The sequence below is a fragment of the Mirounga angustirostris genome, unplaced genomic scaffold, assembly GCF_029215605.1.
Source record: "Mirounga angustirostris isolate CCGP_5_RB_7025 unplaced genomic scaffold, mMirAng1.0.hap1 SCAF_17, whole genome shotgun sequence".
Lineage (NCBI taxonomy): Eukaryota > Metazoa > Chordata > Mammalia > Carnivora > Phocidae > Mirounga > Mirounga angustirostris.
This window is the reverse complement of record NW_026991725.1, coordinates 29,315,115-29,342,259: the sequence shown is the minus strand read 5'-3', so window position 1 is coordinate 29,342,259 and position 27,145 is coordinate 29,315,115. Positions and strand designations below refer to the sequence as shown.

Here is a 27,145-nt window from a genome sequence, read left to right as displayed (position 1 = left end):
TTCCCTCTCTCGCTGTGTTTCTCTCTGTCAAATAAATAAATAAAAAATCTTAATTAAAAAAAAATATTTTATTGGGCGCCTGGGTGGCTCAGATGGTTAAGCGTCTGCCTTCGGCTCAGGTCATGATCCCAGGGTTCTGGGATCGAGTCCCACATCGGGCTCCCGGCTCAGCGGGGAGCCTGCTTCTCCCTCTGACCCTCTCCCCTCTCATGCTGTTTCTCTCTCGCTCGCTCTCTAAAAAATAAATTTTAAAAAAAAATCTTTAAAAAAAAAGATTTTATTTATTTGAGAGAGAGGGAGAACGAGCAGGGAGAGGGGGAGGGACAGAGGGAGAGAGAGAGGCAGACTCCCCGCTGAGTGGGGAGCCCAACATGGGGCTCGATCCCCAAACCCTAAGATCATGACCTGACCCGAAGGCAGACGCTTACCCAACTGAGCCACCCTGTGCCCCTTTTAAAATATTTCATTTATTTAGAGAGCATGCACACAGGGTTGGGGGCGGACAGAGGAGGAGGGAGAGGGACAAGCAGACTTGTGCTGAGCACTGAGCCTGATGTGAGCTCCATCCCACGACCCTGAGATCATGACCCCAGCTAAAACCAAGAGTCAGAAGCTTGGCCGACTGAGCCACCCTGGTGCCCCCTGGGTACATTTTTATAAAGGTTGATGTAGTATACAGACACAGGCTAGGTGGGATCATACTTCAGATAGAAATCTGAATCTTTTCTCTGTTAATATTGTGTCCCATCAGCATTTTTCCATATAGTTAAAAATTATTTTGTAAACATTGTTAATGGATGTACCATGATTTATTTAATAATTATCCTCCCCCTGTAATTAGACATTTTTGTTCCAGCTTTTACTATTGCAAAATATACTAAGCATCTCTGATGATGCATCTTTTTCCATAACTGTTTGCTGCATTACCTAGACACAGTTCTCTGAGTTGTACACACAAGAAATGGCGATCTCCTCTTGGTATAATGCTTTCTTGTTTCCAGAGTTCTTTCATCTGTGTTATTTCATTTGATGAGTAAGGGGAGTGATGGTATGATTAAGGGCCAGGGTGAGGGTGAGGAGAGTGAGGAGAGCCAGTCCCATAGGCAGTCAGAAAAGGAGGCGAGGGGCGCCTGTGTGGCTCAGTCGGTTAGGCGACTGCCTTCGGCTCAGGTCATGATCCTGGAGTCCCGGGATCGAGTCCCGCATCGGGCTCCCTGCTCGGCGGGGAGTCTGCTTCTCCCTCTGACCCTCCCCCCTTTCATGTGCTCTCTCTCTCAGTCTCTCTCTCTCAAATAAATAAATAAATCTTTAAAAAAAAAAAAAAAGAAAAGGAGGCGACAGTGCGATGAAGCCATTAGGAGGGACTTCCTGGAGGCCTAAGCCCGAGCTCGGCCGGTGAAAGACAAGCAGGATGTGCAGGGTGCCCCCCACAAGACAAGGCACACACACAAACCTGTAGATTTGAGCAGCGAGTCAGTTGGGCATGGAGAGATCAGACTGACCACAGCCAAACCCTGTGTTTTTAGGGAAATAGTGGTTAGACAGATTATGGACCACAGAGTTGATATTGGGCCCATAAGCAGTGCAGAGCCAGCAGGTGTCTTTGAACTTGAGATTATCTTAAGGACATGGTGTTTTAAGATTAACTTGGGATGGGAGGGGGCCAGGGAGAAGCTGGAAGTGGGTGAGGCCTGTGCTAATAGAATAGACATGAGGTGATTGCCTTGAACATTTGAGGGGGCCCGTAGACAGCAGGGTCTCTGCACGTGTGGGGCTAGCCAACCTTGACGGGCGTGTGGTGGTGGCTGGAGGAGAGTCAGAAATTTTGTTCCGGACGTCTCATTTACCTAGCAGTTTGACCTGTGGAATTGGCGAGACTGAGTTTTTGTGGGCATGACAGGTTTTTATTTTAAAATTGATCTGTAAGATTTTAATGATTGAGGTGCACTTGAATTTCCTATCCTCCTTAATGCTAAATGCTGAGGCAGAAATTGCTCTCCTGGGAAGCAGGCCTCAAGCTGGCGTGCCAGGCAGGTTGAGATTCCTCCAGCCTTCACTCACTCAGAATGCTCCTTCCTCCTTCCTCCTTCCTCAAGTGTGTCTCTAGGTCCCAGTGCCCACTCAGCCTCTCCACCTGGGGGAAAAAATTAAGCAAGGCTCCCAGATGCCTGTAGCTTAGGTTATTGTCAGCCCATGCTGGGGAGGTGGGGTGAGAGTTCTATCCGAAGGGCACAGTTTATGTGTCAGTACCCACATCCACCGTCTGCCCCTACCCTGTTCCCTCTGGAACTCTGCCTCTGAATTCTACCCCTCTTGCTAAGAACTTAACCCCTGCATGACCTAAGCTTTGCCCACGAGCAACTTTGAACTGTTTGGGACTCTTCCTAGACTCACCTCTGTGCCTTAACTTTTGCCATTCCCTCCACCTAGAATACCTTCTCCTTTTTCTTGGGCTGTTTTTGCTCACCCCTTGAGACTTAGCCCAAGAAGCCTTTCCTGATACCCACCAGGCTGAGCTAGGTGTCCCTCCAAGTGTTCCCATTGTGTCTGCTGTGTTTCTGTGTCTGTTGCTGTGTGACCATACTGGATTGTAATTTTCTGACTACTTGTCTCTTTCCCTTAGTAGACTATGAGCTCCTCAAGGGGCTGGGTCTTCTTCCTCAGGGTACACCCAACACTCAGCACAGAGCCCAACTCCCAGCAGACCCAACCCATGTTCAAAGATTTCTGTATTATAAGACCCTGCAGTTCTGTTTGATGAGACACTCCAAAGCAGAGACCTCACTCATCCATAAAGCCCCAGCTTGCCACCAGCCTTTATTTTGAGGTGCTTTATTGGGTGCATATAAGTTATATTCTTTCATCTTAAATGTTTTGTCTGATATGAATATTACACATCTTTGGTTAGTATGGGTCTGGCATATCTCTTTTCATCCTTTATTTTCAGTCTTTCTATATAATTTTATTTTGTCTCTTTTAGTAAGCATCTACCTGGATCTTTTAAAATCCTATCTGTCTATCTTTTAACGGGTGGGCTTAATCTATTTGTGATTAATGCTGCATTAATACTTCGACTTACTTATGCCACCTTCATTTCTGTTTTCATTTTATACTTAGTGTCCTTTTCCTTTGCTACTTTTTTCCTTTTTTCCTTGCCTTTTGTTAGAGTGATCAAGTTTTCTGTTTTTCTTTTTTTGCCCTTCTGGTTTTGAAACTCTGAATTGTATTTCTATTCTTTTTTTTAAAACATTTTATTTATTTTATTTGAGAGAGATAGCGTGCGAGTTCATGAGTGAGCAGGGGGAGGGGCAGAGGGAGAGGAAAAGAATCTCAAGCAGACTCTGCGCCAAGCACAGAGGCCCGGAAGCGGGGCTCGATCCCACAACCCCTGAGATCATGACCTGAGCCAACACCAAGAGTTGGACACTCATCCAGCCAAGCCACCCAGGCACCCCTGCATTTCTATTCTTATGGTTAGTTACTCTTAAATTTTAACATACATACTAAACGGTAATTTTTTCTAATGAAGTGTAAACACTTTTATATGTAAATTTCACCAAAAGGCAAGGCTCTTATTACTCTTTACCCATTGAACAACCCCCCCCCCCCACCTTTCTTCCTTGCTAATGTTTCTAGAACTTAATGTTTTAGAGTGGCTTAAACTATTTTTTTTTTTTTTTTACATCCAGTGGTTAATTAAATTGACCCACATATCCTATGGATGCTTGGGCCTTCCATTGCTTCTTGCATCCCGCTTCTTCTCTGGCTTACTTTTCTGCTTGCCAGAGCACATCATCCTTCAGTGACTCTCCCAGCGAAGGTAGTGTCATCTTTCCTGGAATTCGTGTTTCTGTGTGTGCGCCTTATATGTGGGGGGGTTGTTGTTGTTTTAAGAAAATGGAATGACCTGTTAAAACTAATCAAGTTAAACATTCTAACATCCCAGGAACATGTGGTGGTATAACCCACCTAGAAGTCTGACCAGTTTATCACTGATTCGGCTTTTACCGGAGACCCCTCATTTTTGGTTCTTGTGCTTCCTGCCTACACAGACTAAGCAACTAATATGAACAGTGGGCAGATCCCATGGGCTTTTAAAATGGGAGCAGTAATAACCACATGGGTAATAATACTGCTCAGGTCCTTGATGTTCCAGGGGCCTCTGCCAACAAACTTTTATTCTAGAATGGAACTGGGAATCCTTGGGTCCCTGGGGAAAGGGCCAGGAAGCTTTAGCTCTAATCCCATGGTAGATGCTCTAGTTGTGTAAATTGGGCCTCATTTTTTTCTGCAGGCAACTTATCTCCTAGAGCCTTAGTTTTTCATCTATAAATGGGAATAATACCACCCACCTTGCAAGGTTTCCTTGAGGTTCATCGAGGTGGATAAAGCACCTTGCATATGCCCAATACACAGAAGACGTTGAATGAATGATCCCGGTTAGTACAGGCTCTGGCACTTAGGGGACACTCACTGAACACTTGTGCAATGGATGCAGGAGCTTCGTTGAGGGGATAGGTTATAAAAGATAGATATTAATAAAGAAAGAAGGCATCCTCTACCAGGGCAACAGGGTGAGCAAAGGAAAAGAATCCGAGGCTTACCCGTTGCTGCTGTGCTCAGGCAAGTGAGAGGAGCAGACTGGCCAGAACAGAGGTGGGGGGGGTGAGTTTAGGGAGAGCAGGCAGGGCAGAAAGGGGAGCCAGGACTGAGCGGGTATGAGGATCTCTGGATCTGCCGGGCCAGATGGCTGTTTTTGCCAGGCCAGCTCACTCTGCCTGGCACTTGACCTTGGTTCCCCTTCCTGCACAGCCCCTCATTCCTGATAGGCAGAAGCCAGCCCAGTGTGGCCTAGTGGCCAGGCAAGCTGAAGGCTTAAAAGAGGAAGCATCAGAATAAGATTGGTTTTCAACTAATATCTTATTAAGGAAGTTGAGTCATTCTACTTCTGCTATTTGTCCCCTCTGGGCATTCAGAGGAGGACAAGTTTTTACTTCCAGATGAAATAGTCATGAGAGGGATTTGCCCTGGTCTGCCCTGGTGCCTCAGTGGACATTTCCAAGATGACCCTGTAAAACAGAGATTTTTATTTGCCTTTTATATACAGAGGCCCGAGGCTCAGCGTGTTAAATGCCTTCGCTACAACTGAACACCTTGTCTCTGTCGTGCCAATACCGAGAAGTCCCATTGTCTCGGTGATGGCATTCGTGAGGCAGGTGAAGGGCAAGAGAATGAGCTTTCATTCAGCATCTTCTGCGGACCAGGCAGACCGACTGCCTATTCAGTCCTCAGAACAAGTCGGAAGCAGCTGAGATAAGAATCTCAGTGGCCTGCTCGAGCTTGAGCATGCGGGCTTGGAGACAGCCGCGTGTGGGTCCAGCCCCACCTCTGCAACTTGTAACTGTGTTGCTGGTCTGGCAGGCCCCAGGCCTTCTCCGAGCCTCAGTCTTCACATCTGAAAATGAGGTCAATAATGGTAGGTGCTTAGTGAATATCGACAGTGATCATTCTGAATTGGTCATCCTGCCCTCAGATGATCCTGACAGATCGGTTACATTTGGGAAACTAGAAGGAACCTCACAAGATTTCCTAGGCCACTGGTTTTCAAGCTCTCTTCCTCAGAAGAGAAGACCTAGGATTCCACAGAAATCCCTGGTGGATGAAGGGAAGCTGAGTGCATGAGGCTCTTGCCCACCTTCTCTAGCAGATCAGCTGTTTCTCATGTGAGTTACATACCATTTGCGTGCTTCTAGCTCTTTTATATACTGGGCGTTGAGCTATGAGTTCATTTGACAAAAATGGTCCCACTGCTTTTTTTTTAAAAAGTTGCCAAGGCTAGAACCCCTCTCGTCTGGTTCCTAGTCTGGTGTTTTTACTGCACTTACTAAAAAAGGGAACTGAAATGTGAAGGTTATCATCACTGAAGATCAAAATAAAACATATTTTTGTACCTTCTAGTTAATCGGCAATTCATTTAGCCTAGATTCCAGTCCTGCCACAGAATCCTAGGAGCAGAAATTTTGCTGTCAGAGAAAACATTGCTATCATAGCTGTAAACAAGAACTGTCTGATTGAACTTCCTGAAGTGATGGAAACATTCTCTATCTGCACTGTCCAATATGGTAACTAGTGTAACTGAGGGACTGATTTTTAAATTTTATTTAATTTTAATTGACTTAAATAGCCACATGTGGCTAGTGGTGCCATATTGGACAGGACAGCCTTATAGTATAGACCAGGGGTCAAATGGTAGTCTCTGACCCCTTGGCATCAGAATCACCCAGAGAACTTGTCAAAAATACAGATTCTGGGCCTAATGCCCAGCAAGTGTTTCAGTAGGTCTGGGGCAAGTGCATTTTAGAACTCGTCTGGTTATTCTGACTTGCAGTCAGGTAGGAAACTGCTACGTTATTGAGCTCTTCTTTGTCATGGAAGAGCGGTGCCAGAATCATGGACTTGATCTTCTAAAGAGACTACAGCAACTTTCTGGGGAATGTCAGACCCTTGGAAAATATGATGGAAGCTGTGGACCTCTTCCCTGTAAAAGTACAAATTGTATATAATTTCTGTGGCTCACAGACCATCCTGAGGCTGTCCTTGAACCCACATTAAGAACTCCCTAACTTGGGGGCGCCTGGGTGGCTCAGTCGGTTAAGCATCTGACTCTTGATCTTGGCTCAGGTCTTTTTTTTTTTTTTTTTTTTTTAAAGATTTATTTATTTATTTATTTGAGACAGAACGAGAGAGAGAGCACATGAGAGGGGGGAGGGTCAGAGGCAGAAGCAGGCTCCCCGCCGAGCAGGGAGCCCGATGCGGGACTCGATCCAGGGACTCCAGGATCATGACCTGAGCCGAAGGCAGTCGCTTAACCAGCTGAGTCACCCAGGCGCCCTTGGCTCAGGTCTTGATCTCAGGGTTGTGAATCAAGCCCCACATTGGGCTCCACGCTGGGCATGGAGCCTACTTAAAAAAAAGAAAAAAAAAAATTCCCCAACTTGGACAGAAGAGTTTTACTAGCTGGTAAGGGAGCCAAGTTTGTCTCAGGGCCCAGGAGCCTTGCCCACAGCAGGCATGTCCTACAGATATGCCCAAGGGTCGCTCTGGTACCGTCCCAGTCACTGCGACCACCAGACTTCTCCGGGGGGGGCGGTCATCGAGGCCCCATAGAAGACAGCAAGCAGTGCCCGTGCACCAGGCCCTAAAGGAATACTGAACCAATAGCACACCTTTTCTTTCCCCTTTGGTTTCTGTGGCCTTGTAGGTGAGCTCAGTGGGCTTGGCTATTACCAGTGCCCACATCCTCGGCTGTGACAGAGAGGAGCAGGATGCATTTGAGGCCGGAGTGGAGCTGGGGAGAGCATCCAGACTGAGTAATGGATCAGGATTTTGACTTGCCTTCAAAGGCAGAGACGCAACTGGCTCAGTCTTCACTCCCCACAAGCTACAGAAGAAAGAAGGGGCAAAGCTGCAGGGCAGTTGTCTGGGGCAACAAGCCAGGGGCAAAGCCCAAGGCTAGGAAGGCCACCTGGCCAGCAGTCCCAGGCTTAATGCAGAACCCTATTTTTTGTAGGCCAGAACCCTTGTGGAAGTGGGGGAGGAGGGAGGGAGCAAACGTGTGTGAATGTGTAGGAGAGCTACTCTCAGGCCAGAGTATCCTGAGAATAGCTTCTTGAACTTAGAGGCTATCAGTGAGGGTCTGAGTCATGGTCATGTGGCACCAGAGAAGCCGTACAGCTCCCAGGCTGTGATTTTGTGCCCCTGGGAGGTGAGGGTCAGCCTGTTTTCCCGTGCCCTTCACAGGTTCAGCTGCCAGCTTCTGGGTTAGCCTCTCAACTGGCTGCTTGTTCCTCTCTCTGCCTGCCAGGCTGTTGGATGAGTCATCAGAGAACTGCAGAGGGGGCCCTTAGCCCTGCTGCCTCAGACTCAGCTTCCCTGGCACTGGGGAGCCCGGCATGCTCGTGGAGGGGGGATCAGGACCCCTGGCCAGGGGCCCAGCTCACTGCCAAGGCAACAGGATGGCTCCTGGGGGCGAGGGGCAGCCTCCCAGCCTCTCTGGAGGGCTGTAGCTCAGGATGATCCATATCCGACAGAGACTGGCCCTGTGAACCGAAGCCCAGCTAGATCTCAAACAGCTGGGTGCCCTTGCAACAGCCTTGGCCTCATTTCTCTCACTCCAGATGGGACTTTCTCTTCATCCCTGGTGCTTGGGATCATCCTATCTCTGCAGGTCATCCTCTGACACCCCATTCAGCCAACATCGATCATCTCCTCTGTGCCCCACTGTGCTATACGCTGAGGGCACCACCCCCACCCTCAGGAGCCTTCTGACCAAACAGGGCTATGAGTTTCCCCCTTGTGTTTGCCTGGAGCCCAGGAGACTCCGGGAGGGGGTGGCACAGCCTGGAGCTAGGGGTTCTAGGTCCTGGGCCTGTGGTGCCACATAAGGCTGGGTGACCTTGGGCAAGTCTCTGCCTAATTAGCGTCAGTTTCTTCAAGTGAAAATGAAATTAAAGCACTACTGAGGTCCCTTTCGGCGCATCTTTAATAGTGTTAGGTTCCGAGGGCTTGCAGTTTGTTTTTAAGACCCCTTTTCCTCTAGCAAAGAGGCTGAGACAGGGTGCCCGGGTGGCGCAGTCGGTTACGCGGCCAAGTCTTGATTTCAGCTCAGGTCCTGATCTCAGGGTCCTGGGATCGAGCCCCATGTCTGGTTCCGCGGTCAGCGGGGAGTCTGCTTGAGGATTTTCTCTCTCCTTGTGCCCCTCCACCTCTCTCTCTCTCTTTTTCTCTCTAAAATAAATAAATAAATCTTAAAAAAAAAAGAGGCTGAGACAGGTGGGCACTTGGAAGTCAGAACACCCCTTAGACTTTGCAAGGTCAACAGGTAACAATGAGGCCATCCGTGCCCCTCCCCAGCCTCCGGCATTCAGGGCCAAGCCCAGGCATCTGAGCTGAAAGCTGGAGCCGCTCTGAATTCAGAGTCAGCAGACCCTTGAAGGCAGAGATGAAAGGATCAAATTAGTAGCAACCAACAAGCCCATCTCACCCTCCCCCCACCCCGCCCTGAGTCGAGCCGGTTCCGTACTTCGTGGCTGTTGCAGTGAGGCAGACTCGGTAGGAAGAGAGCTTCAGCCTAGAGATGCCCAGGCCCCCACCGTCCCAGGTCAGCTTCTAGCCTCACAGGGCAAAGGACCAGTGGTGGAGAGGTTTGCCTTCACAATGCCCGCCTTTCTGCCCCAAGAGCAAATGGAGCTGGGTTCCAGGATGAGTGGACTGCCACCAGGGGAGACTGCATCTGTTAGCGACAGTTTTAGACCAGCCTGCCAGCAGGGAGCACTTATTAAAAACCTGTCTGGGGCGCCTGGGTGACTCAGTTGGTTAAGCGACTGCCTTCGGCTCAGGTCATGATCCTTGAGTCCCGGGATCGAGTCCCGCATTGGGCTCCCTGCTCAGCGGGGAGTCTGCTTCACCCTCTGACCCTTCCCCCTCTCATGCTCTATCTATCTCATTCTCTCAAATAAATAAATAAAATCTTAAAAAAAAAAAAACCTGTCTGAATGCAGTGCCTTCTCAGGCTTGGTGGAAAGCAAGTCCCGACTTGGAGGGACCTGCGCTTTGGGAGCTCACAGGCCCAGTCTTTCAAAAGGTTCCCACAGGGTCGCGATCCCAGATCAGCGCAGATCACTTTCATGACAGTTCCAGTCTACGTGCTGTTTGCACAAGATTGTCTCAACACTGGGCTCACTCTCCCTTGGGGCTTCCGGGGAACGCACAGGCCTGCTGGAGATAGAACCCAGTGAGACGTGAAGCCCTGCGCTTTGTCTTCGGAGTCCTAGAGGTATAGATTGGTGTTGGGGGCGCTAATATAAATATTCCACTACTAATGTTGCCTGAAAGAAAACTGATACCTAGGAGAGGTTTTCAGCAATGAGTACGGACATTACAGAAAGAAGCATGTCAGTTCCTTCTGGAAGGCCACAGACAGATGCGTCCCGGGAAAAGAGCCAAGTGCTGGCGCTGCCTTTTGCAAGCTGATTTGTAGACTTTGTAAAATGGTGTGTGTGTGCGTAATGTATATATCCACACGTAAATCTGTGCATGCACACATACACGTATCTACCTCCTGCTAGGGAACAAAAACTTTATTTTCCCCATTTGGAGAAAAGCCATTGTGGCCGGTGTAGACATGTCCTCTAAGAAGGCAAGGTTTATGCAGAGTCAGTGAGGTGACTGGCGGTTTTGGAGTACGGAATCTACCACCACGTTCCGGGAGAGCAAAATTCAGCATAAAAAAAAAAAAAACAGAAAGAGATTCGGCCGTTATTTATAAAAGCAAGAAAGGACAAACCCACATGTTTGTGCCGTGGCCATGCTGGAGGAGTGGGCTGGAATCCTCCTCACTGGGCAGAATGGAAGGAGTCTGCTTGTGGGGGTGCGCTAGTAGGAGCCAGGGTGAGGGCTCATGCCACATGGAACAAGAAGGGTTGACTCCTTTGCCATTGGGGTGTTCGGAAGATAAATATATGAGGCAGAAAGAGGTCAAAAGCCTCTCTCCCGCTTTTCTTCTCTAACCCAGCCTGTTCTGCGTCTGGTCCCTCAGGGTGAGCGTGAGCCTGGGAGATGGCAGTGATGGAAATGGCCTGCCCGGGCGCCCCTGGTTCGGCAGCCGGGCAGCAGAAGGAGCTCGCCAAAGCCAAGGAGAAGACACAGGCAATGGGGAAGAAGCAAGGCCCCGTCAACAAGCTCGAGGCTGTGGAGAAGAGCCCCGTGTTCTGCGGGAAGTGGGACATCCTGAACGACGTGATCACCAAAGGCACTGCCAAGGAAGGCTCCGAGGGAGGACTGGCCGCCATCTCCATCATTGCCCAGGCCGAATGTAAGGGCCCGGGCTGGGGCTGGTGACAGAGGGCAGGCGGGCGGGCCTGCAGGTGGGCGCAGTCCTCGTGCCAGGGTGACAGGGCACAGGGGAGGGAGGTCAGGGTTGACAGCGATCAGAGATTTTCACAAGACACAACTTGGGGGGTAAGCCAAGAATGAGTTGAAGTGGGAGCTGTCACCGTGCCGGGGGCTGGAACACATAAGGGAGGAGTGGTGCATAGAGGTTTTTGTCCATCATGAGCGGAGCAGGGCAGGAGAGCCAGGAGGCTTCACAGGTCCTGGGGCTCTTGGCAGGATCGTCAAGCAGGCCATCAGTCTTGTGCTGTGACCTTGGACAGCCTGAGCATCTCTGGAGAGGCCCCAGACAGGAAAGGCCAGGTCTCTTGGAAAGCCCCTCTGGGGCCTCTAGGCCCTTCCCCACCTTCTACGTTGAGGTGGCTCCACCCCAGAGAATGAGCACCTGCTCTTCGGCCTGCTGGGCCAGGCAAGGGGACATAGGCCAGTGCAGGGTGGGGCCTGTGTGGTCCTCTCTGCTTGCACTCACAATACTTCTAAATGACTCGGCATGGTGGCTGCCACCAGAGCCTGAGAAACTCCTGGGGGCCTGGCTGAGGCCAGAAGTCCTCCTCTCTCCCCCCTACCCTCCAAGGTTTCTTGGGATACAGGCTGGGGAGACAGGTGGCATTTTTCCACATGTCCACATCCTTCCCCTGTCTTCCACTCCCTTCTGGCTGGCTTTTGAGGAGAGATGAGAGAATACAAAGTAAAACAGTGGGTGACATGATGGTCCTAGTAGGCGCGTACAAAGTCATATAGAAGTACCCGACAGCTGGTATTTATTGAGCTGTTACTATGTGCCAGCTGCTTCATTGGGTGTGTTGGACGATGTCACTTAAGCAGCACGGTTAGTGAAGTGAGGTGGGCACCCTTCTGCCCCCGTTGTTGGCATTGCCCTCTGCTCTTGTTGAGCAGGAGGGTGGGGTGAGCGGGGCAGCGGCCCGAGAGGATGTCTCTGTCCTCAGTGCCCAGTCCTGTTCTTCCTCTCCTCCTTTCTGCTCGTCCAACCTCTTTTCCTTTACTCGCAAGGTGAGAACAGCCAAGAGTTCAGCCCCACCTTTTCAGAGCGGATCTTCATTGCTGGGTCCAAACACTACAGGTAAGAAGGCCAGGGACCTGCAACCGCGTCCTCCCTCCCCCGGCTGCTCGCCCCGGCCGCTCCCCAGTGACCCCTGGCTCCCTCCTCCAGCACCTGTGGCTCAGCTCTTGGAACCCGCCCAGGTTTTCCTGGCTGAACTGCTCTGTCAGCCAAAGAAGCTTTTCAAAAGCTTTTCACGGCGTGTGGATGACTGCCTCTGGGTCCCGTCAGCTTGACATTTTATTTTTATTCTCCTCAGAGTCCTTGCTGCTCCCCCTTGTTTCCCGTCAGTGGGGAGGGTGCTGTGAACAGGAGTCACTTTCCCAGTGGTGCGTGACCAGGAACGCAGGCACCGAGGGGCCGCTGTAACTGTGGGAGAAACCCGCTGGTGTCTTTTCTCCTGCGAGACACGCCCAAGGAGGGATGAGGGTTTGGACACAGGAGGGGACCGACCGACAGATTCGCAGCTGGGTGGCCCCACGGAAAGGAAGCCAGAGTGAGGCTCGGTCTGTTCCCAGGCTCCCCATCCCCAAAGATGATTTTTTGGCCAACTGCAAGTTGAACCTGGAGACAGTTCCCTCCTCTACCAACAGGATGACTTTTTTATCATTGGGATTTGCAAAGTGCTAGTGATAAAAAAGGCTGGGGGAGGGCTGCTGCCCTTGAACCGAGAAATGCTCAGTGTCGAATCACATGCCTTACGCTGCCCCCGATGCCTTTTGGCCCAGGGTAGGGGGTCTCTCAGGGCCCATTTCTTTCAGCTGCCTGAGAGAAGCCCATAGGCCTTTAGCAGCCCCTAGGACTGCTGTGAATCTGCCTCCTTTGTTGGGGAGAAGAAGGTGAGGCCACTGGGGGGCAGCTGAGGCTGTGGTCCGTGGCACAGCTATTTGGCAGTGGCTTTTTCACACTCTTCTGTGGCCAATGCCTTAACACCAAGAGCCAGCTCGGATCCACAGTGGTAGTGAGCCTCTAGGCTGGCCGAGAACGGAAGGCTCTGTGGTACCGGGCGTCAGCCCAGACTTTTTGTTTTTTGGGGTTTTTTTTTAAAGATTTTATTTATTTATTTCAGAGAGAGCAAGAGAGAGAGGGGGCAGAAGCATGGGGGGGGGGGCGCCTGGGTGGCTCAGATGGTTAAGCGTCTGCCTTCGGCTCAGGTCATGATCCCAGGGTCCTGGGATCGAGTCCCGCATCAGGCTCCCTGCTCCTTGGGAGCCTGCTTCTCCCTCTGCCTCTCTCTCTCTCTCTCTCTGTCTCTCATGAATAAATAAATAAAATCTTTAAAAAAAAAAAAAGAAGAAGCATGAGGGGGGCGTGGGGGCGGAGGGAGAAGCAGACTCCCCGCTGAGCAGGGACCCCGGGATCGTGACCTGAGCCGAAGGCAGGTGCTTAACCGACTGAGCCACCCAGGGGCCCCAATGGTGTCTGTGTTTATGCAGCAGCTTACATTCCCGGAAACCAGGGATCTCCAGGAACCGTGGGGGTGGAGGTGCCCAGACTCAACTGTCCCTCATCCAGAGGCAACAGAAACAGACTCTTGTCAGAGCTGAGAGTGCCCGCTGCAGAGTGTGGCCCTCCAAGTCATATGCCGCCCCCGCACCTGGGGACCTCTCCAGGGACAGCCCACCCTGGAGAGTAGTGTGGGAACCTTGCGTCTGCCCATCCCCCCTGAAGAGCAGCGTGTGCCCCATCATGGTAGTAATAACTGCTGTCTGTCGGAAGCTTGCTTTGGGATCAGGCGCTGAGGTAGGCTTTTGAAATGAGCGGTTTCCTTTAAACCCCAGCTTCGTCTGCATGGCAGGAAATCCTACGCCCATTTTAGAAATGAGAAAACAGGTTCCTTGGGGTTGAGGACCCTTCCCACGTTTACACAAGCACTCACCAAGCTAGGATCTGACCTCGGGGGTCTCTACGAATCCAACCGCAGTTCCTGAGCCATCCACCCCCCACCCCCCGCTGCCTCACACTCAACCTGCGGATCTGTCCCTTTCGACAGCCAGTCCGAGAGCCTTGATCAGATCCCCAACAATGTGGCCCACGCAACGGAGGGCAAAATGGCCCGTGTGTGTTGGAAAGGGAAGCGCCGCAGCAAAGCCCAGAAGAAGCGCAAGAAGAAGAGCTCGAAGTCCCTGACGCAGGCCGGAGTGGCCTTGGCCAAACCCCTCCCCAGGACCCCAGAGCAGGAGAGCTGCACAGTCCCCGTGCAGGTAAGAGTCACCGCCACAGCCCAGACCCCAGGCTCCTGGGGCCTTCGGGATGCTGCCGGTGCCTTGGCCCTGGGCCCGGGTCCTAACACCTGCCTTCTTCTGCACAGGAAGATGAATCTCCACTAGGCCCCGCGTATGTTAGAAATGCCCTCCAGTTCACCAAGCCTCCAAAGGAGCCAGGCCTTGGCCGACTGTGTTTTAAGAAACTCGAGGAGGACCTGCGGCCGGCCCTGCCTCGCTCAGAACTCCACAAACTGATCAGCCCTTTGCAATGTCTAAATCATGTGTGGAAACTCCACCACCCGCAGGCCCTCGGCCCCGTACCCCAGCCCGTGCACCCCTTCCCCTACAGCAGGCTGCCCCATCCCTTCCCATTCCATCCTCTCCAGCCCTGGAAACCTCACCCCTTAGAGTCCTTCTTCCTAGACAAACTGACCGGTATAGAGAGCCAGCAGCCCCTGGCTGGCCCTTACCTGGGCAAACTGGTCTGTGGGGACAGTCAGAAGCCGGTGCCTGGCCCCCACCTGGAGCCTGGCTGCCCATCCCGTGGCCTGCGGGAGAAGTTTTCTGTGGAGGAGTACCTGGTGCACGCCCTGCAGGGCAGCGTGAGCTCCGGCCAGGCCCACAGCCTGGCCAGCCTGGCCAAGACCTGGTCGGCAGGGGGTTCGAAGCCCCGAAAGCCCAGCCCCGAGACTGAGGACAGCGAGGGGGTCCTGCTTACGGAGGTAAGCAAGCCCCACACACCTGCGTGGGTGCCACCCACTCTGGGGCCGAGATTGGCAGCTGGCAGTCAGGTGGGACCTGCTGGGGGGGTTGGGCAGCAGCACTGGAAACCTGCCACACCCACTCTCCATTCCCCCCTTGGGGGCGGTGGTCTTTGCTCTTTATGGAAGTCACTCGTGCACATGAGAACACATCAGATAGTGGGAAAGTGCGTAGCTTTCTGAGAGCAGTACCCCCCACTCCACCTCCAGGTCACTCTTCAGGCTCTTTAGAGATTTCTGTTTTGAGTTCTTCTGGTTGATTAGCTCATTATTGCTATCGCTGCTGTGTATGTGTACACGTGTGCGTGTGTGTGTGTGTGTGTGTGTGTGTGTGATGAATGATGCATATTCTGAGAAACAGGAATTGGCACTCTCAACCACAGATGCTCACTCCCCACCCCTGCTATGAAAGACCAGGATTTTGCCCATCTGCACTACCCTCTGCTCTGCCTTCTTCCCCCCACCCCAGTTCTCTACTGGAGAGCTTTGTGACTCTAAGTCATTTTACCAGACTTAAATATCTGGGGTTTATTCCATCCATCGTTGACGCGATCCCTTGCCCCCTACCCCTCTTTGCGGTCCCTTCCCTTTGTTTTACTTTATAGCTCCTGAGCTGTATTTTCTCCTTGTCAAGGTTGTTGACAGTTCCATTTCTGTCCCACAACCACAAAGCCCGGGGAGAAGGATCTTTCATCACAAGGATCAACTAGACTTGGGCCACCCGCGAAGCTCTCCTTGGCCTTCACCTTATTCCTGTAACCCGCGCCGGTCCTGCCCCTCCAGAGCCCTGCCTCAGACCCGCTGGGGTCTTTGGTTATAAGGGCTCCACCCGAGCAGCCGGACAAGGACTACCGCCCAGAGCGCCTTCCTCCCTCACGGTAACCTTTCGTCCCTCTGCTGCCCTGGCCACTGAAACGGGCCTCTCTTTCCTGCCAACCCCAGAAACTCAAGCCGGTGGATTATGAGTACCGAGAGGAGGTCCACTGGGCCGCGCGCCAGCCTTGCCTGGGCAGAGGCTCCTTTGGGGAGGTGCACAGGATGGAGGACAAGCAGACTGGCTTCCAATGTGCCGTCAAAAAGGTACGCCAAAAAGGAAAAGGGACGGCCAGGCTCTGAGGGCCGCAGAGGGAAGCCAGGCGGGTGGCCCTGGAGTATTCCCTCTGCTTTCTTTCAAGGACAATCCCAGGGCGGCCGTGGGTCTGACTTGTTAACGGAGCCTGGCTGTCGCTGGGCACCCTGGGGTCAGCTGGAACCGGAGGGGAGCAGTGTCAGTCACATGTCCCAGCCTGGGAGCCGCCGCATTTGGCATGCGTGTATGTCGGAGTGCGCAAGTGTGCACGCGTCCTGGGCCACTCCTGATGCCAGGGCCTTAGGGGCAAGTCCAAACCTGGAAGGCAGTTGGCTCATCGTGCTGAGCTGAAACCCCTAAACCCCATACAGTGGGAGTGCTCACACCTGGGCCAGAAGGTAATAACCAGAGCGGTAGCCGTACCTAGCAGGTGCCTCTGGGATGAGGCTGGGCCCTGAGGAGTCAGATCCGAGTTAGGTGCAGGTTCTGCCTCCTACTGGCAGGAGTAAGAGGTCCTGGGAGGTGGACATTATGAGGAAATGCGACTTACAGCAAGAGACCCAGGCTCGTCTGTCTCCAGAGTTCGGCTGTGAACCACTCTTTAGAAAGGGATGGGGGAGGAGGCTCGTGGTCCTAGGATGTGACGTGAGCAGAGGTGTGAATCACCTCTCCGGCTCCATTTCACCAGTGATAGACCTAGAGACCAGAGAGGGTCGTGTGCCTTGCCTAAAGCCACACAGCTAGGCCTGGAACTGAGGCCTCCTTCGGTCAGGTGGCCCTGTCCAGGGCCCAGCCGGCTCGTGCCCCATGCAGAGTTGTGGCTCTCAGCGGTGAGGACACACATCGGACGTGAATCACCTGGCTTCCTTAGCTCGTATGTGGGCTGGGATGCTCAAGTCTGAGAGTTTGGGCCGCCAGGTGACAGGCTGAGAGGGGACTATCCGTAGGTATTACCCCAAACTTCAGACATACTATGTCAAACAAGCAGGCTCCACCCCCGCCGCCTGCCCCCGGCCTGAGCCCGTGCTGGCAATGCTGGGCTCTTGCCCGCGTGGCTCATCCTCCTCCGCTGGAGGCCAGGGCTCCGTGCCTGACCTCCTCAGCCGCAGGTCCCCCCGCAGGCCATCGGAGAAGGCTCAGCTGTCCCTCCTGAGGGGTGGCTGGGAGGAGAGTGAGGGTGTGAAGTGTCTTGGAAACCCATGCCCAGTGCTGGGGAGAGCTTAGTCACTGGGCTGCTCAGCTGTTGCCCTGCTGAGGTTCTCGGAGTCCCAGGCAACAAGGTAAACAACCCTGATATAGTAGAAGAGGACAGATACTCCATTTCTCACCTCCCCCAGGCAGGCGGAAAAGCTCCAACCACAACGAATGGGCTCCCAAGCGCCAGAGCTGCTGCCTAGGCCCGCTGGAGCTGGCCGCTCTCAGAACCTGCGTGCCCCCCCCACCCAAGACTTCAAGTGGGATGTCTCGTTGGTGGCCCATCAGCTGCCAACAAGGCGGTCAGGGGGAGTCGGGCAGGCACAGGTGTCCTTTAGGATTTTCAGCCAGAAGATCTGAAAAAACGGTTCCCAGCTAAGAGGGGAGGGTTGGGGGAGGGAGCAGGGATTGGAGGTCAGGCTGCATGGGGTCGGAGCAAGTCTGAGCACCCTCCTGTGTTCCCTGAGGAGGACCCAGCACGTGGTACAACAGCACTTCCTTGATCCTCCTTCTAGAACATCAGTGGCCTCAGGTCAGATGCCGATTGGCCCTGAGTCCAGGGTTTAACGTAGGGGGTTTTGTTTTTTAAGGTTTTGTTTGATCTTTTAACTACAGGCTCATTAAAGGAATTCAGAGGATACCCCAAAACACAAAAGTCTCCTTGTTCCCCAGTCCATTCTCAGAGTACCTGCCCTTTGACTTTTTAGACTTGTTATATATATATACACACACATATATATATAAACTATATATATGTGCATATATGTATAAATAAACATGTGGTTTATTTTTAAAAGATTTTATTTGAGAGAGAGCACGAGCAGGGGGAGGGGCAGTGAGAGTGAGAGAAGCAGACCCAGGGAGCCCAACATGGGGCTCGATCCCAGGACCCTGAGATCATGACCTGAGCTGAAGGCAGCTGCCTAATTGACTGAGCCACCCAGGTGCCCCATAAACATGTAGTTTCTTTTATTAAAATGAGATTGTACTCTAGAAGCTGTGCCATGTTTTTCATGTAATAGTAGATCATGGACACATTTCCTTATTGGCACATATACATCTCTCTAGTGCTTTTTATCAGCCAATGTAGAAGTTCATATCCTAGTCAGTGGATGAATTTATAGATTGCACGAACTCCTGAAACTTTATTCTGTGTTGTAGTTGTATGTGGTGTGTATGTACACACACATTTTGGTTGGGAAGTCTGTATCATGTGTCAGATTTTCGGAGGGCCCTGTGGCCCAAAGAGGATTAAGAACCATTTATTTAAGAACATCTGGCCCGAGCATGGAGTTCTGGGAGCCTCCCTTTGACTCTGCCACTGATCTGGGTTGGTGTGGCCTTGGCCAAATCCAGCCAGCTGTTAACCAAGCACACTGTGCCAGGGGCTGGAGATAGTTGCAGAATCCACACACCAGCCCCAAAGGAGCTCGGGTTGTAAGGGGAGGTGGACATTTACGTAGAAGCAGCCATTAGCAAGGTACATGAGTGAGGGCAGCCTGGACACGTGTTGAGGAAGCAGAACTAGGACTGAGGGGAGAATATCTCCATGGTAAAGAGGAAATAAGGGGGGAGCCCTCTGTTCATTGGACTACCATGTGCCCAGTACTGTGTTAGTTACTTTCACATATTTTATGTTCCTGAGATCTTTAAAAGAATATACAGAATTGTGACTATCCCTTTTTTGACGGATGAAATAAAATGGATACAAATACTAAAGAGGGGAGAGTCTCAAGAAGGAAAAATCAAGGGCGCCTGGGTGGCTCAGTTGGTTAAGCGACTGCCTTCGGCTCAGGTCATGATCCCGGAGTCCCGGGATCGAGTCCCACATCGGGCTCCCTGCTCAGCGGGGAGTCTGCTTCTCCCTCTAACCCTACTCTCTCTTGCGCTCTCTCTCTCACTCTCTCTCTCTCAAATAAATAAATAAAATCTTTAAAAAAAAAAAAAAAAAAGAAGGAAAAAATCAGCATGCAGGCAGTTAAGCCGAGGGAGGTGGCTTGTGGATTTGGCAGTTAGGGGATGGCTGATCACACTTCCCCGCCTCCGGGGTATGCTCGCTCCTGAATGGATGTGGGGCGGTGGGGGAGGGAAACCGTCCGGATATAAAAACTCAGACTCCTGGAAAGGCCTTCAGTGAGGCAGGGTAGCTGGTAGTTCTCGAGTCAGGCTTCCCCAACCAAAATCCCAGCTCTGATACTGCCAGTGACCTTGGGTAAGTTACTTGCCCAGACTTCAACTTCCTTGGCCTACAGGATGAGGACAATGCGAATGCGGCCCCACAGGCCGCTGTAAGATGCAAATACCGATGCTTACAAAGCGCTTAGAACCGTTCTGGCGTGTGTTAAGCCAGCAGTAAATACTAGTTTTGGGGTTTTTTAAAATTTATTTTAGAGAGTGTGCGCATGCACGCATGCACGTGTGGGGGGTGGGCAGGAGGAGAGGGCGAGAGAATGCCGAGCAGACTTCCCACTGAGCACGGAGCTCGGGGGCTCGATCCCACGACCCTGATGAGGACGCTGAAGTCCAGGGAGGAGCGGTGGGCCAGCTGCTGCCCTGGGCAGGAAGGCCATGTGCGTTCTCCTCACCCAGCTCCTTCGGGACTGCTCTTTCTGCTTGCTCTCCCGGGGGCTGGCACGGACTTCTAATGCACCTTGTGTTTTGAAGCGTCCCCTCTGACCCCCGTGTGTCTGGGTGAGAATTTTTTTTTAATTATTTTTTAAGATTTCCATTTTTAAGTAATCTCTATACCCAATGTAGGGCTCGAATTTACAACCCTGAGATTAAGAGTCACACGCTCTACCCACTGGGCCAGCCTGGCGCCCCTGGGTGAGAATGTTTTTAACATTGTTTTAGGGATTTCTTCATAGTTAAAGCAGAGGTTCTCATATGTTCTTCGCAGCCCTCAGTGTCTGTCAGTAATTTTTCATGGCACCCGAGGCCCAAAACAAGTACCTAAAAGTTCCGTTTACTGAGTAATTAGGTCACACAATAGTGTTTAGCCTAACAACGTAGTGATCATTTGAATAACAATGCGCATAAGTGGAAAGAAAATTTGTCTTCTGTTCTTAACCATAATCACTAATGGGATGTATGCCTTGTTGGGCACTGCACAATTCTCCAATTTTGAAATCCGACTGGACACCTTCACCTTCCTTTCCTGCTCCACATTATCCCCCCTAAAATAGTTATATCACAGCCGCCTCCAGAAACCCAGCTCCGTAAGGATCTGTGGAAAGACTGGAGCACGAGCTAATGCTGAAACCGAACTCTCTGGAGCTGGTACCTTGCATGATGTCCCACAGATAGCCATCACCACTGCTTCCCTCCAGCGCCCACACCTGCAGCGCCCAGCTGAGTCCTCTGGGGCACCCCAGAGTGCTTCGGCTGCAGCTCAGCTCAGGAGCCAGAGAGTTAAAGACATTGGCTAATCCAAGTCCTGTCGGCGAATTCCTTCCAGCTCAGGTTCAGAGCTGGAAACACTGACAAAGAGTCAAAGTTTATGCGAGTTGATTAACCAAACCAAATAGTCTGTAACCAGAAGACATTTTCCACTGATAGGCAAAAGTCCAAAAGCCCAAAAGCCCCACATCGGCAGAGCTCCTGCCAAGTCAGCGTGTCTCCGAGCAAAGCTCTGCCAGGTCCTGACTGATTTCTTCCAGGCTGGTTGGGTTGCCACTGGCGCCCCCTGGTGGTACCTCTCAAGGCTAACACGAGAACCAGCTGCAGCCAGAAAGGAGAACACGTCTCTGTTAGGAATTCTAAGTGTTTAATAAGCTGCTCTTATTTGAGCTGGAGGAAGTGGGCACCTAACATTTCCCAAGCACCCACAAGTTGCCAGGCCTGGTGCTGATTATCATCCCTCCAAGTCCTGTCACCACCATTTGCATATGGAAACAGAGCTTAGGGGAAGTGATCTACCTTTGGAAATGGCCAAGCCAGAGTCTTGGTCTAGGATGTTTGCATCCCAGGCCTATTTCTTCCCGCCATGCTATGCTGGTCCCTACACAAAGGAGTGTGTGGTCCCTTCGGGAGGGGCCTTGGCCAAGCCACTCCCCCTGAGAAGCCTCTCTTAGGCCCAGATCCTGGGGAAACAGCTGCAAACAGAATAAACAAGCATTGCTCCGTCTACATGGACATTTTCGTCCTCAGGGAAAAAGACAAATAATTCCGAGTTGAGAAAAGTGCTGAGAAGGGTGCTGACAGAGCCAGGATCTTAGCTGCATCGGCTCTGGCTGCAGATAAGATGGAAACCCAGCCTCTGGGGAATAGATGTGGATGTTGATAAACAAAAGGTCCCACGTCCTAGAAATGGCCCAGCCATTTTGGCTGGGGGGAGAAAAAGTGTGTTTGGCAGATTTGAGGGTGGGCAGCATGCCAGGGGCCTGGATAAGGGTAATAGTTTCTGTGTGATTCTAAGTGTTTCCACACACATCGGCAGTACAGAACTTTAACCATGTACTAGAAGTTGAACATGACCCCCCCCCCCAGGGTACACAGTTTAGTCTCTGAGGGTCCAGTAGGCCCATCACGGCCCTGCCTGGCCTCAGAATGGACATGGGGAGCATCAGCAGTTTCCGTGCAGGGAGCATCGAGGGTCCTGCCAGGATGCCAGGGAAGCAGCCTGGGCCCTCACCCTGACTCACGTGGGCCCTGCCAGGTGCGCATCGAAGTGTTTCGGGCAGAAGAGTTGATGGCATGTGCGGGATTGACCTCACCCAGGATCGTCCCTTTGTATGGAGCTGTGAAGGAGGGTCCTTGGGTCAACATCTTCATGGAACTGCTGGAAGGTAAGGAGTCAGGCGCCACTCTTTCCCCCTCACGGATCAGAGCCAAGACCTGGGGTTTTCCCCGAGTCTTGCCCAGGTTGACCTTGGTCCCCAGTTACTCCATTTTAACCTCTCGACCCTGTGACGCTGGCAGGAAAGGCCTACTTTCCAGCCACCTACCCTTTGAAGGCCTTTGGCCTTGGCCTGCCTGCAGGCCTGGAAATGCCCCATGTAAAGACTGGCCATTGGTCTCCTAGGTGGCTCACTGGGCCAGCTCATAAAGCAGAAGGGCTGTCTGCCGGAGGACCGGGCCCTTTACTACCTAGGCCAGGCTCTGGAAGGACTGGAATACCTCCACACCCGAAGGATTCTGCACGGAGATATCAAAGGTGAGGCTCACACCCCAACCGCCCTGGTCCCCAGTGGGCTCCTTCCTTACCTCATCCTGCCTGATGTCCTCCCAGATCTTTCTGGGCCTGCCTGGCCATCCCCCGTGGCAGGGCCTGAGTCAGGCTGACCAGGCTGTGCCGGTGGGAAGGGGGGGGGTGTTTCCCAAGCCCTCAGCCTGACACCATAGTTGCCAGTGGGCAGTGCTGCCCACACAGCGTCTACACACCGGCAACCACTGGGGGAGGGTGGGAGCGGCAGAGCTGAGTGGCAACGTCCCAGGAGGAAACTCTGTCCCTGTACCTCCGAGATTGGCCTGCTGCCTGCCTCTAGCCTGAACCGATGAGGCTCTCGTCTTCCTCATGACTAATGAAACCCACGGAGGGTCAGCCAGAAACTGCCTCACTGGAGGCCCAGACTGGGCTGGGGCCTGAAGTGACTCACCTGTTCCTCTTCTTCTCTGGGGTGGCCCGGCAGCTGACAATGTGCTCCTGTCCAGCGATGGGAGCCGTGCGGCCCTCTGTGACTTCGGCCATGCTGTGTGCCTTCAACCCGATGGCCTGGGCAAGTCACTGGTCACGGGTAAGCCCCGCCCCGCACTGCCCTCCCCAGGATGATCATCCCCAGCCTTGACTCAGCATTAGCCCCGTGTCTTCTCCCGGGCTTTCCGTAACAGCAGTCCAAGACGTGAGCACTTTTTGTCCACCATTATATTTCAGCCCTTCAACAACTCTAGAAAGCTTCTCTTACGCTTAAACACAGGAACAAGGATCAGATGCTCACGTTTCTGAGATTCCTGCTACACAGAAGAGGGAACAGAAAGGCTGACTGCCTTGTCCCGGGTCTTCTGCCGCGGAGCTCCCACGGCTCCAACCCTCTTGTGCAGCCTTGTCTGGGTAGCTTGCTCCCAGCCTGTGGCCTCAGCCCTCCCAGGCCTCTGAGCACAGTTTCTGGAAGCACAACAGGAGGGCTGACCGAGGGGCCTAGGCTCTGTAGCTGGAGAAATGTTTGTTTTTAACTTAACAGTTTTCTGATTATTAAAATAGTCTACATCCATTATAAAATATTTGCCAACTACAGAGTTACGTGGTATAGAAGAAGAGGGGAAAAGGACCCTCCCCGCTTCTCTTGCCCAGAGAGACAATCATTAACGTTTTAAGTAATTCCTTCCACGTCGTCTTTTCTTTGTTTTTTTGTTTAACCCTGTACGTAGTTAAGGCGGATATAACCCAATTTTGTGCCCTGCTTTTTTCATTTATAGCATTAAGCATAAAATTATTTCTTCTTGACCAAAAGAAAAACAGTCTTTTAGAAGTGATTCTGTTACTAAAGACTGTGTTGGTAATTCTGAAGATGTAAACTGAAGACGGACACCTGCCCGTCCCTTTAAAATAACTACTGGGTTTTTTTCTTATTACAAGAATAATTTCTAAAATCTTTTGCAGAAAGTAGAACTGAGCAAAAATAAAAAATACAAATCACCAGGGTGGAGGGGGTGTGACTCTTCACATCTGGTATCGATCCTTCTAGTCTTCTATGCATTGAAGTTTGTTTTTTTTCTTCACTCACTAAAATTTCAGAAACATCAAACCATTAATTAGTCTCCGACAACCTACTTTTCAATGTTCAGGCCCCTCCCCATTTTTAAAAAGTATTCTAAGGATTGGGTCCAAAGGGCCGAGCCCCTATTTTGGGTGATACATTCTTTATACCAGTTCCCAGTAGAGCCCCTGATTTAGCTCGCCCCAGCAAGTTTGATCTGGAAGCTTCCTCTCTATTTGAGGTACTTTAACAGAGACAAATTCCAGGTATTTCAGGAATTGACTGGGGGCTGGGGGTGGGGGTTATTGCCAAGGCTCTTGCCCGTCAGAGTTCACAGTTGGCTTTCCGGTCTCACGCCCCCTTCTCAGGGGACTACATCCCTGGCACAGAGACCCACATGGCCCCAGAGGTGGTGATGGGCAAGCCCTGTGATGCCAAGGTGGACGTCTGGAGCAGCTGTTGCATGATGCTCCACATGCTCAATGGCTGCCACCCTTGGACCCAGTACTTCAGGGGGCCGCTCTGCCTCAAGGTCAGTGACAGCACCTGGGATGGCTAGGAGGGGGAGCCAGCAGGGCCTCGGGGCCCAGGCTGCAGGCTTGAAGTGACCCCCCATTTTGGCTGCTTTTCGGTGGCAGATGGGAACAGGAAGAGGCCTCATCATAACTGTGGGACCGTGACTAAAATACTTGCCACCCAAATCTACAGGCCCCAGGGGAGATCCTAAGGGAGGGATCTCCTTGAGCTCACGGCAGGTCAGGGCTCTCTTCCACTCATACCCTGTGCCACCTCTGCCTGCCTCCTGACAGGTTGAGCCTGGAGGTCCTGGGCACACCTTGCCACCTTGGCCGGTGTCTACCTGGCCCCTTTCTTCCCTTTCCTTGGAAAAGTCCCATCCCTCTCCAGTGTTTGTGGCCGACCGCAGCACAGCAGGGCAGGGGAAAGTGGGGAAGAGAAGAACAGAAAGCTGGGTGCTGGGGAATGAGGGGGGACAGGCCACACGTGTCACCTTCTGACCCACAGATCGCCAGCGAGCCTCCACCTGTGAGAGAGATCCCACCCTCCTGTGCCCCGCTCACTGCCCAGGCCATCCAGGAGGGGCTGAGGAAAGAGCCTGGCCGCCGTGCATCTGCGGTGGAACTGGGGGGAAAGGTCAGCCTGGCGCTGCAGCATGGTAAGAGCCCCCCACGGGCCGCAGGGGTGGGAGAGGCGACAGCATGGTGCAGTGGTCAAGGGCAAGGTACTCGACGTCTCAGAGCCTTGGTGTCCCCATCTAGAGCATAGCGATGAAACCCACCGTGGGCTTTGTACTGTGTCTCGAAGCTCAGTCGATGGGGGACAGGGACTACAACATTAAAGGGGGGCTCAAGGGGCGCCTGGGTGGCTCCGTCCTTAAGCGTCTGCCTTCGGCTCAGGTCATGATCCCGGGGTCCTGGGATCGAGCCCCGCATCGGGCTCCCTGCTCGGCGGGAAGCCGGCTTCTCCCTCTCCCACTACCCCTGCTTGTGTTCCCTCTCTGTCAAATAAATAAATAAAATCGAAAATAAATAAATAAATAAAGGGGGGCTCAAGCTCATTAGTAATCAGCGAATGTGACATAAAGCCAGATAGCACTTACCAGCCACTAAATGAGAAAAGGCAGAAAGTTAGTAACACTAAGTGGCAGGAGGATGTGGGGCAGCGGCCCTTAGCTCTGCTGGAGGGCAGCTCCCAGCGCCCGCAGACACCTGCACACCTGTGGGAGGGGCGTAGGGTGCAGTGGCACGTCTCTTCCCGGGACAGCGGACGGGCCAAAGACGGGTGGTGCTGGCTGTGTCCCATGGAGCACCAGACAGCGGGGCAGGCAAGTCAGTGTTCGCAAGGCAGCCCGGCCGGCTTTTCAAACCATAGTGCCGGGTAGATGGACAGAGCGAGGCCTAGAACACGATGCCTTTTTTGTAAATTAAATATTGATAAATAAAAACAGCACACACAGGCGCCTGGGTGGCTCAGTTGGTTAAGCGACTGCCTTCGGCTCAGGTCATGATCCTGGAGTCCCGGGATCGAGTCCCGCGTCGGGCTCCCTGCTCAGCAGGGAGTCTGCTTCTCCCTCTGACCCTCCTCCCTCTCATGTTCTCTGTCTCTCATTCTCTCTCTCGCAAATAAATAAAATCTTTAAAAAATTAAAAAAAAAAAAAAGCACACACTTTGCAAAAATATGATCGAACCCCAAGTGCCATGTCAAACACTAGAACGTCACCAGGAGGTGAGCAGGGGAAAGGCAGTGGTTATGGGAGTCAGAGGGGAATAAATAAAACAGGAGAGAGACCTTGCATGCCCCCCCAAACACAGATGAACTGACCCCACACTCCAGAGCATTGGCACCCTCGGGAAGCACTGACTGGGGGTGGGGGGGGGTGGTAAGAGAGATGGCGGCGGGAGGTCAAGGAGGCCAGTTTACATGGGAACTCGAAGTTGCTATGACCTCAGGGCTGTTTTTAAATCTTCTCTTTACTAGTGACAGAATCTTTCCCTGGAGCCATTTCTGTCATTTTTAAATTTGCGATTGTTACCTAGAAGGAAGATGGAATAAACAGATATACCGTCATGTTCCCATTGTAGAGGGCCATCTTCTGGAAGAGGCCTCCTCCAAGACCGCCCGGCGCCCTCCTAAATTGTGTCCCTTAGTGGGACAAGAGTCCTCCCTCACTGCTTGCTCCCAGCCCTCTGCTCAGCAAGGACCACGTGGCCTGGCCCAGAGGCTGGGGCCTGGTCCCCCTCACCGAGCGTGCTCTGTTTTGTAGTGGGCGGTCTGCGGAGCCCCTGGAGGGGAGAGTACAAAGAGCCAAGACAGCCGCCACCACACCCGGCCCAGGCACCGGCCAGCCAGGGCCACTCTCACCAGACCCTGCCTGTCCAGCCGAGGGAGCTCTCTCCTGGGGCCCCAGGGCCCCAGCCAGCTGCGGACACAACAGGCGGGGTCCCTCAGCTCCAACCTCCACTACCCCCAGAGCCCCCAGAGCGAAACAAGTCTCCAAGCCTGAACTGGGGCAAAGAGGAGTGTGGGCCGTGGGAGCCATTGCCTCTGTCCTCCCTGGACGCGGCCCCTGCCAAGAACCCTGGCTCGGCCGAGCGGAAGGCAACCGTCCCCGAGCAGGAGCTGCAGCAGCTGGAAATAGGTACGGGCAGCCCCGGCCGGGGCTCCTGGGGCCCTGGGCACCTGCACACAG

At 52.5% G+C, this 27,145-nt stretch overlaps 1 protein-coding gene across 4 annotated transcripts in view; it reads left to right on the top strand.

The window, feature by feature from the left end:
* Window positions 1-27,145, top strand: part of MAP3K14 (mitogen-activated protein kinase kinase kinase 14) — a 45,117-nt gene that overhangs the window by 13,414 nt on the left and 4,558 nt on the right. For 2 of the 4 annotated variants that reach the window (XM_045888726.3, XM_045888727.3), the window contains exons 2-12: window positions 10,598-10,873; window positions 11,962-12,031; window positions 14,004-14,214; window positions 14,322-14,939; window positions 15,921-16,058; window positions 21,899-22,028; window positions 22,265-22,396; window positions 22,872-22,976; window positions 24,305-24,468; window positions 24,960-25,110; window positions 26,720-27,094. In XM_045888726.3, the coding sequence (XP_045744682.1) occupies window positions 10,618-10,873; window positions 11,962-12,031; window positions 14,004-14,214; window positions 14,322-14,939; window positions 15,921-16,058; window positions 21,899-22,028; window positions 22,265-22,396; window positions 22,872-22,976; window positions 24,305-24,468; window positions 24,960-25,110; window positions 26,720-27,094 (2,350 nt within the window). In that variant the 5' untranslated portion in view covers window positions 10,598-10,617. Of the gene's footprint in view, window positions 1-395; window positions 3,474-10,597; window positions 10,874-11,961; window positions 12,032-14,003; window positions 14,215-14,321; window positions 14,940-15,920; window positions 16,059-21,898; window positions 22,029-22,264; window positions 22,397-22,871; window positions 22,977-24,304; window positions 24,469-24,959; window positions 25,111-26,719; window positions 27,095-27,145 lie in introns of those variants that run through there. The other 2 variants (XM_054510771.2, XM_054510772.2) reach the window with 2 other exon arrangements.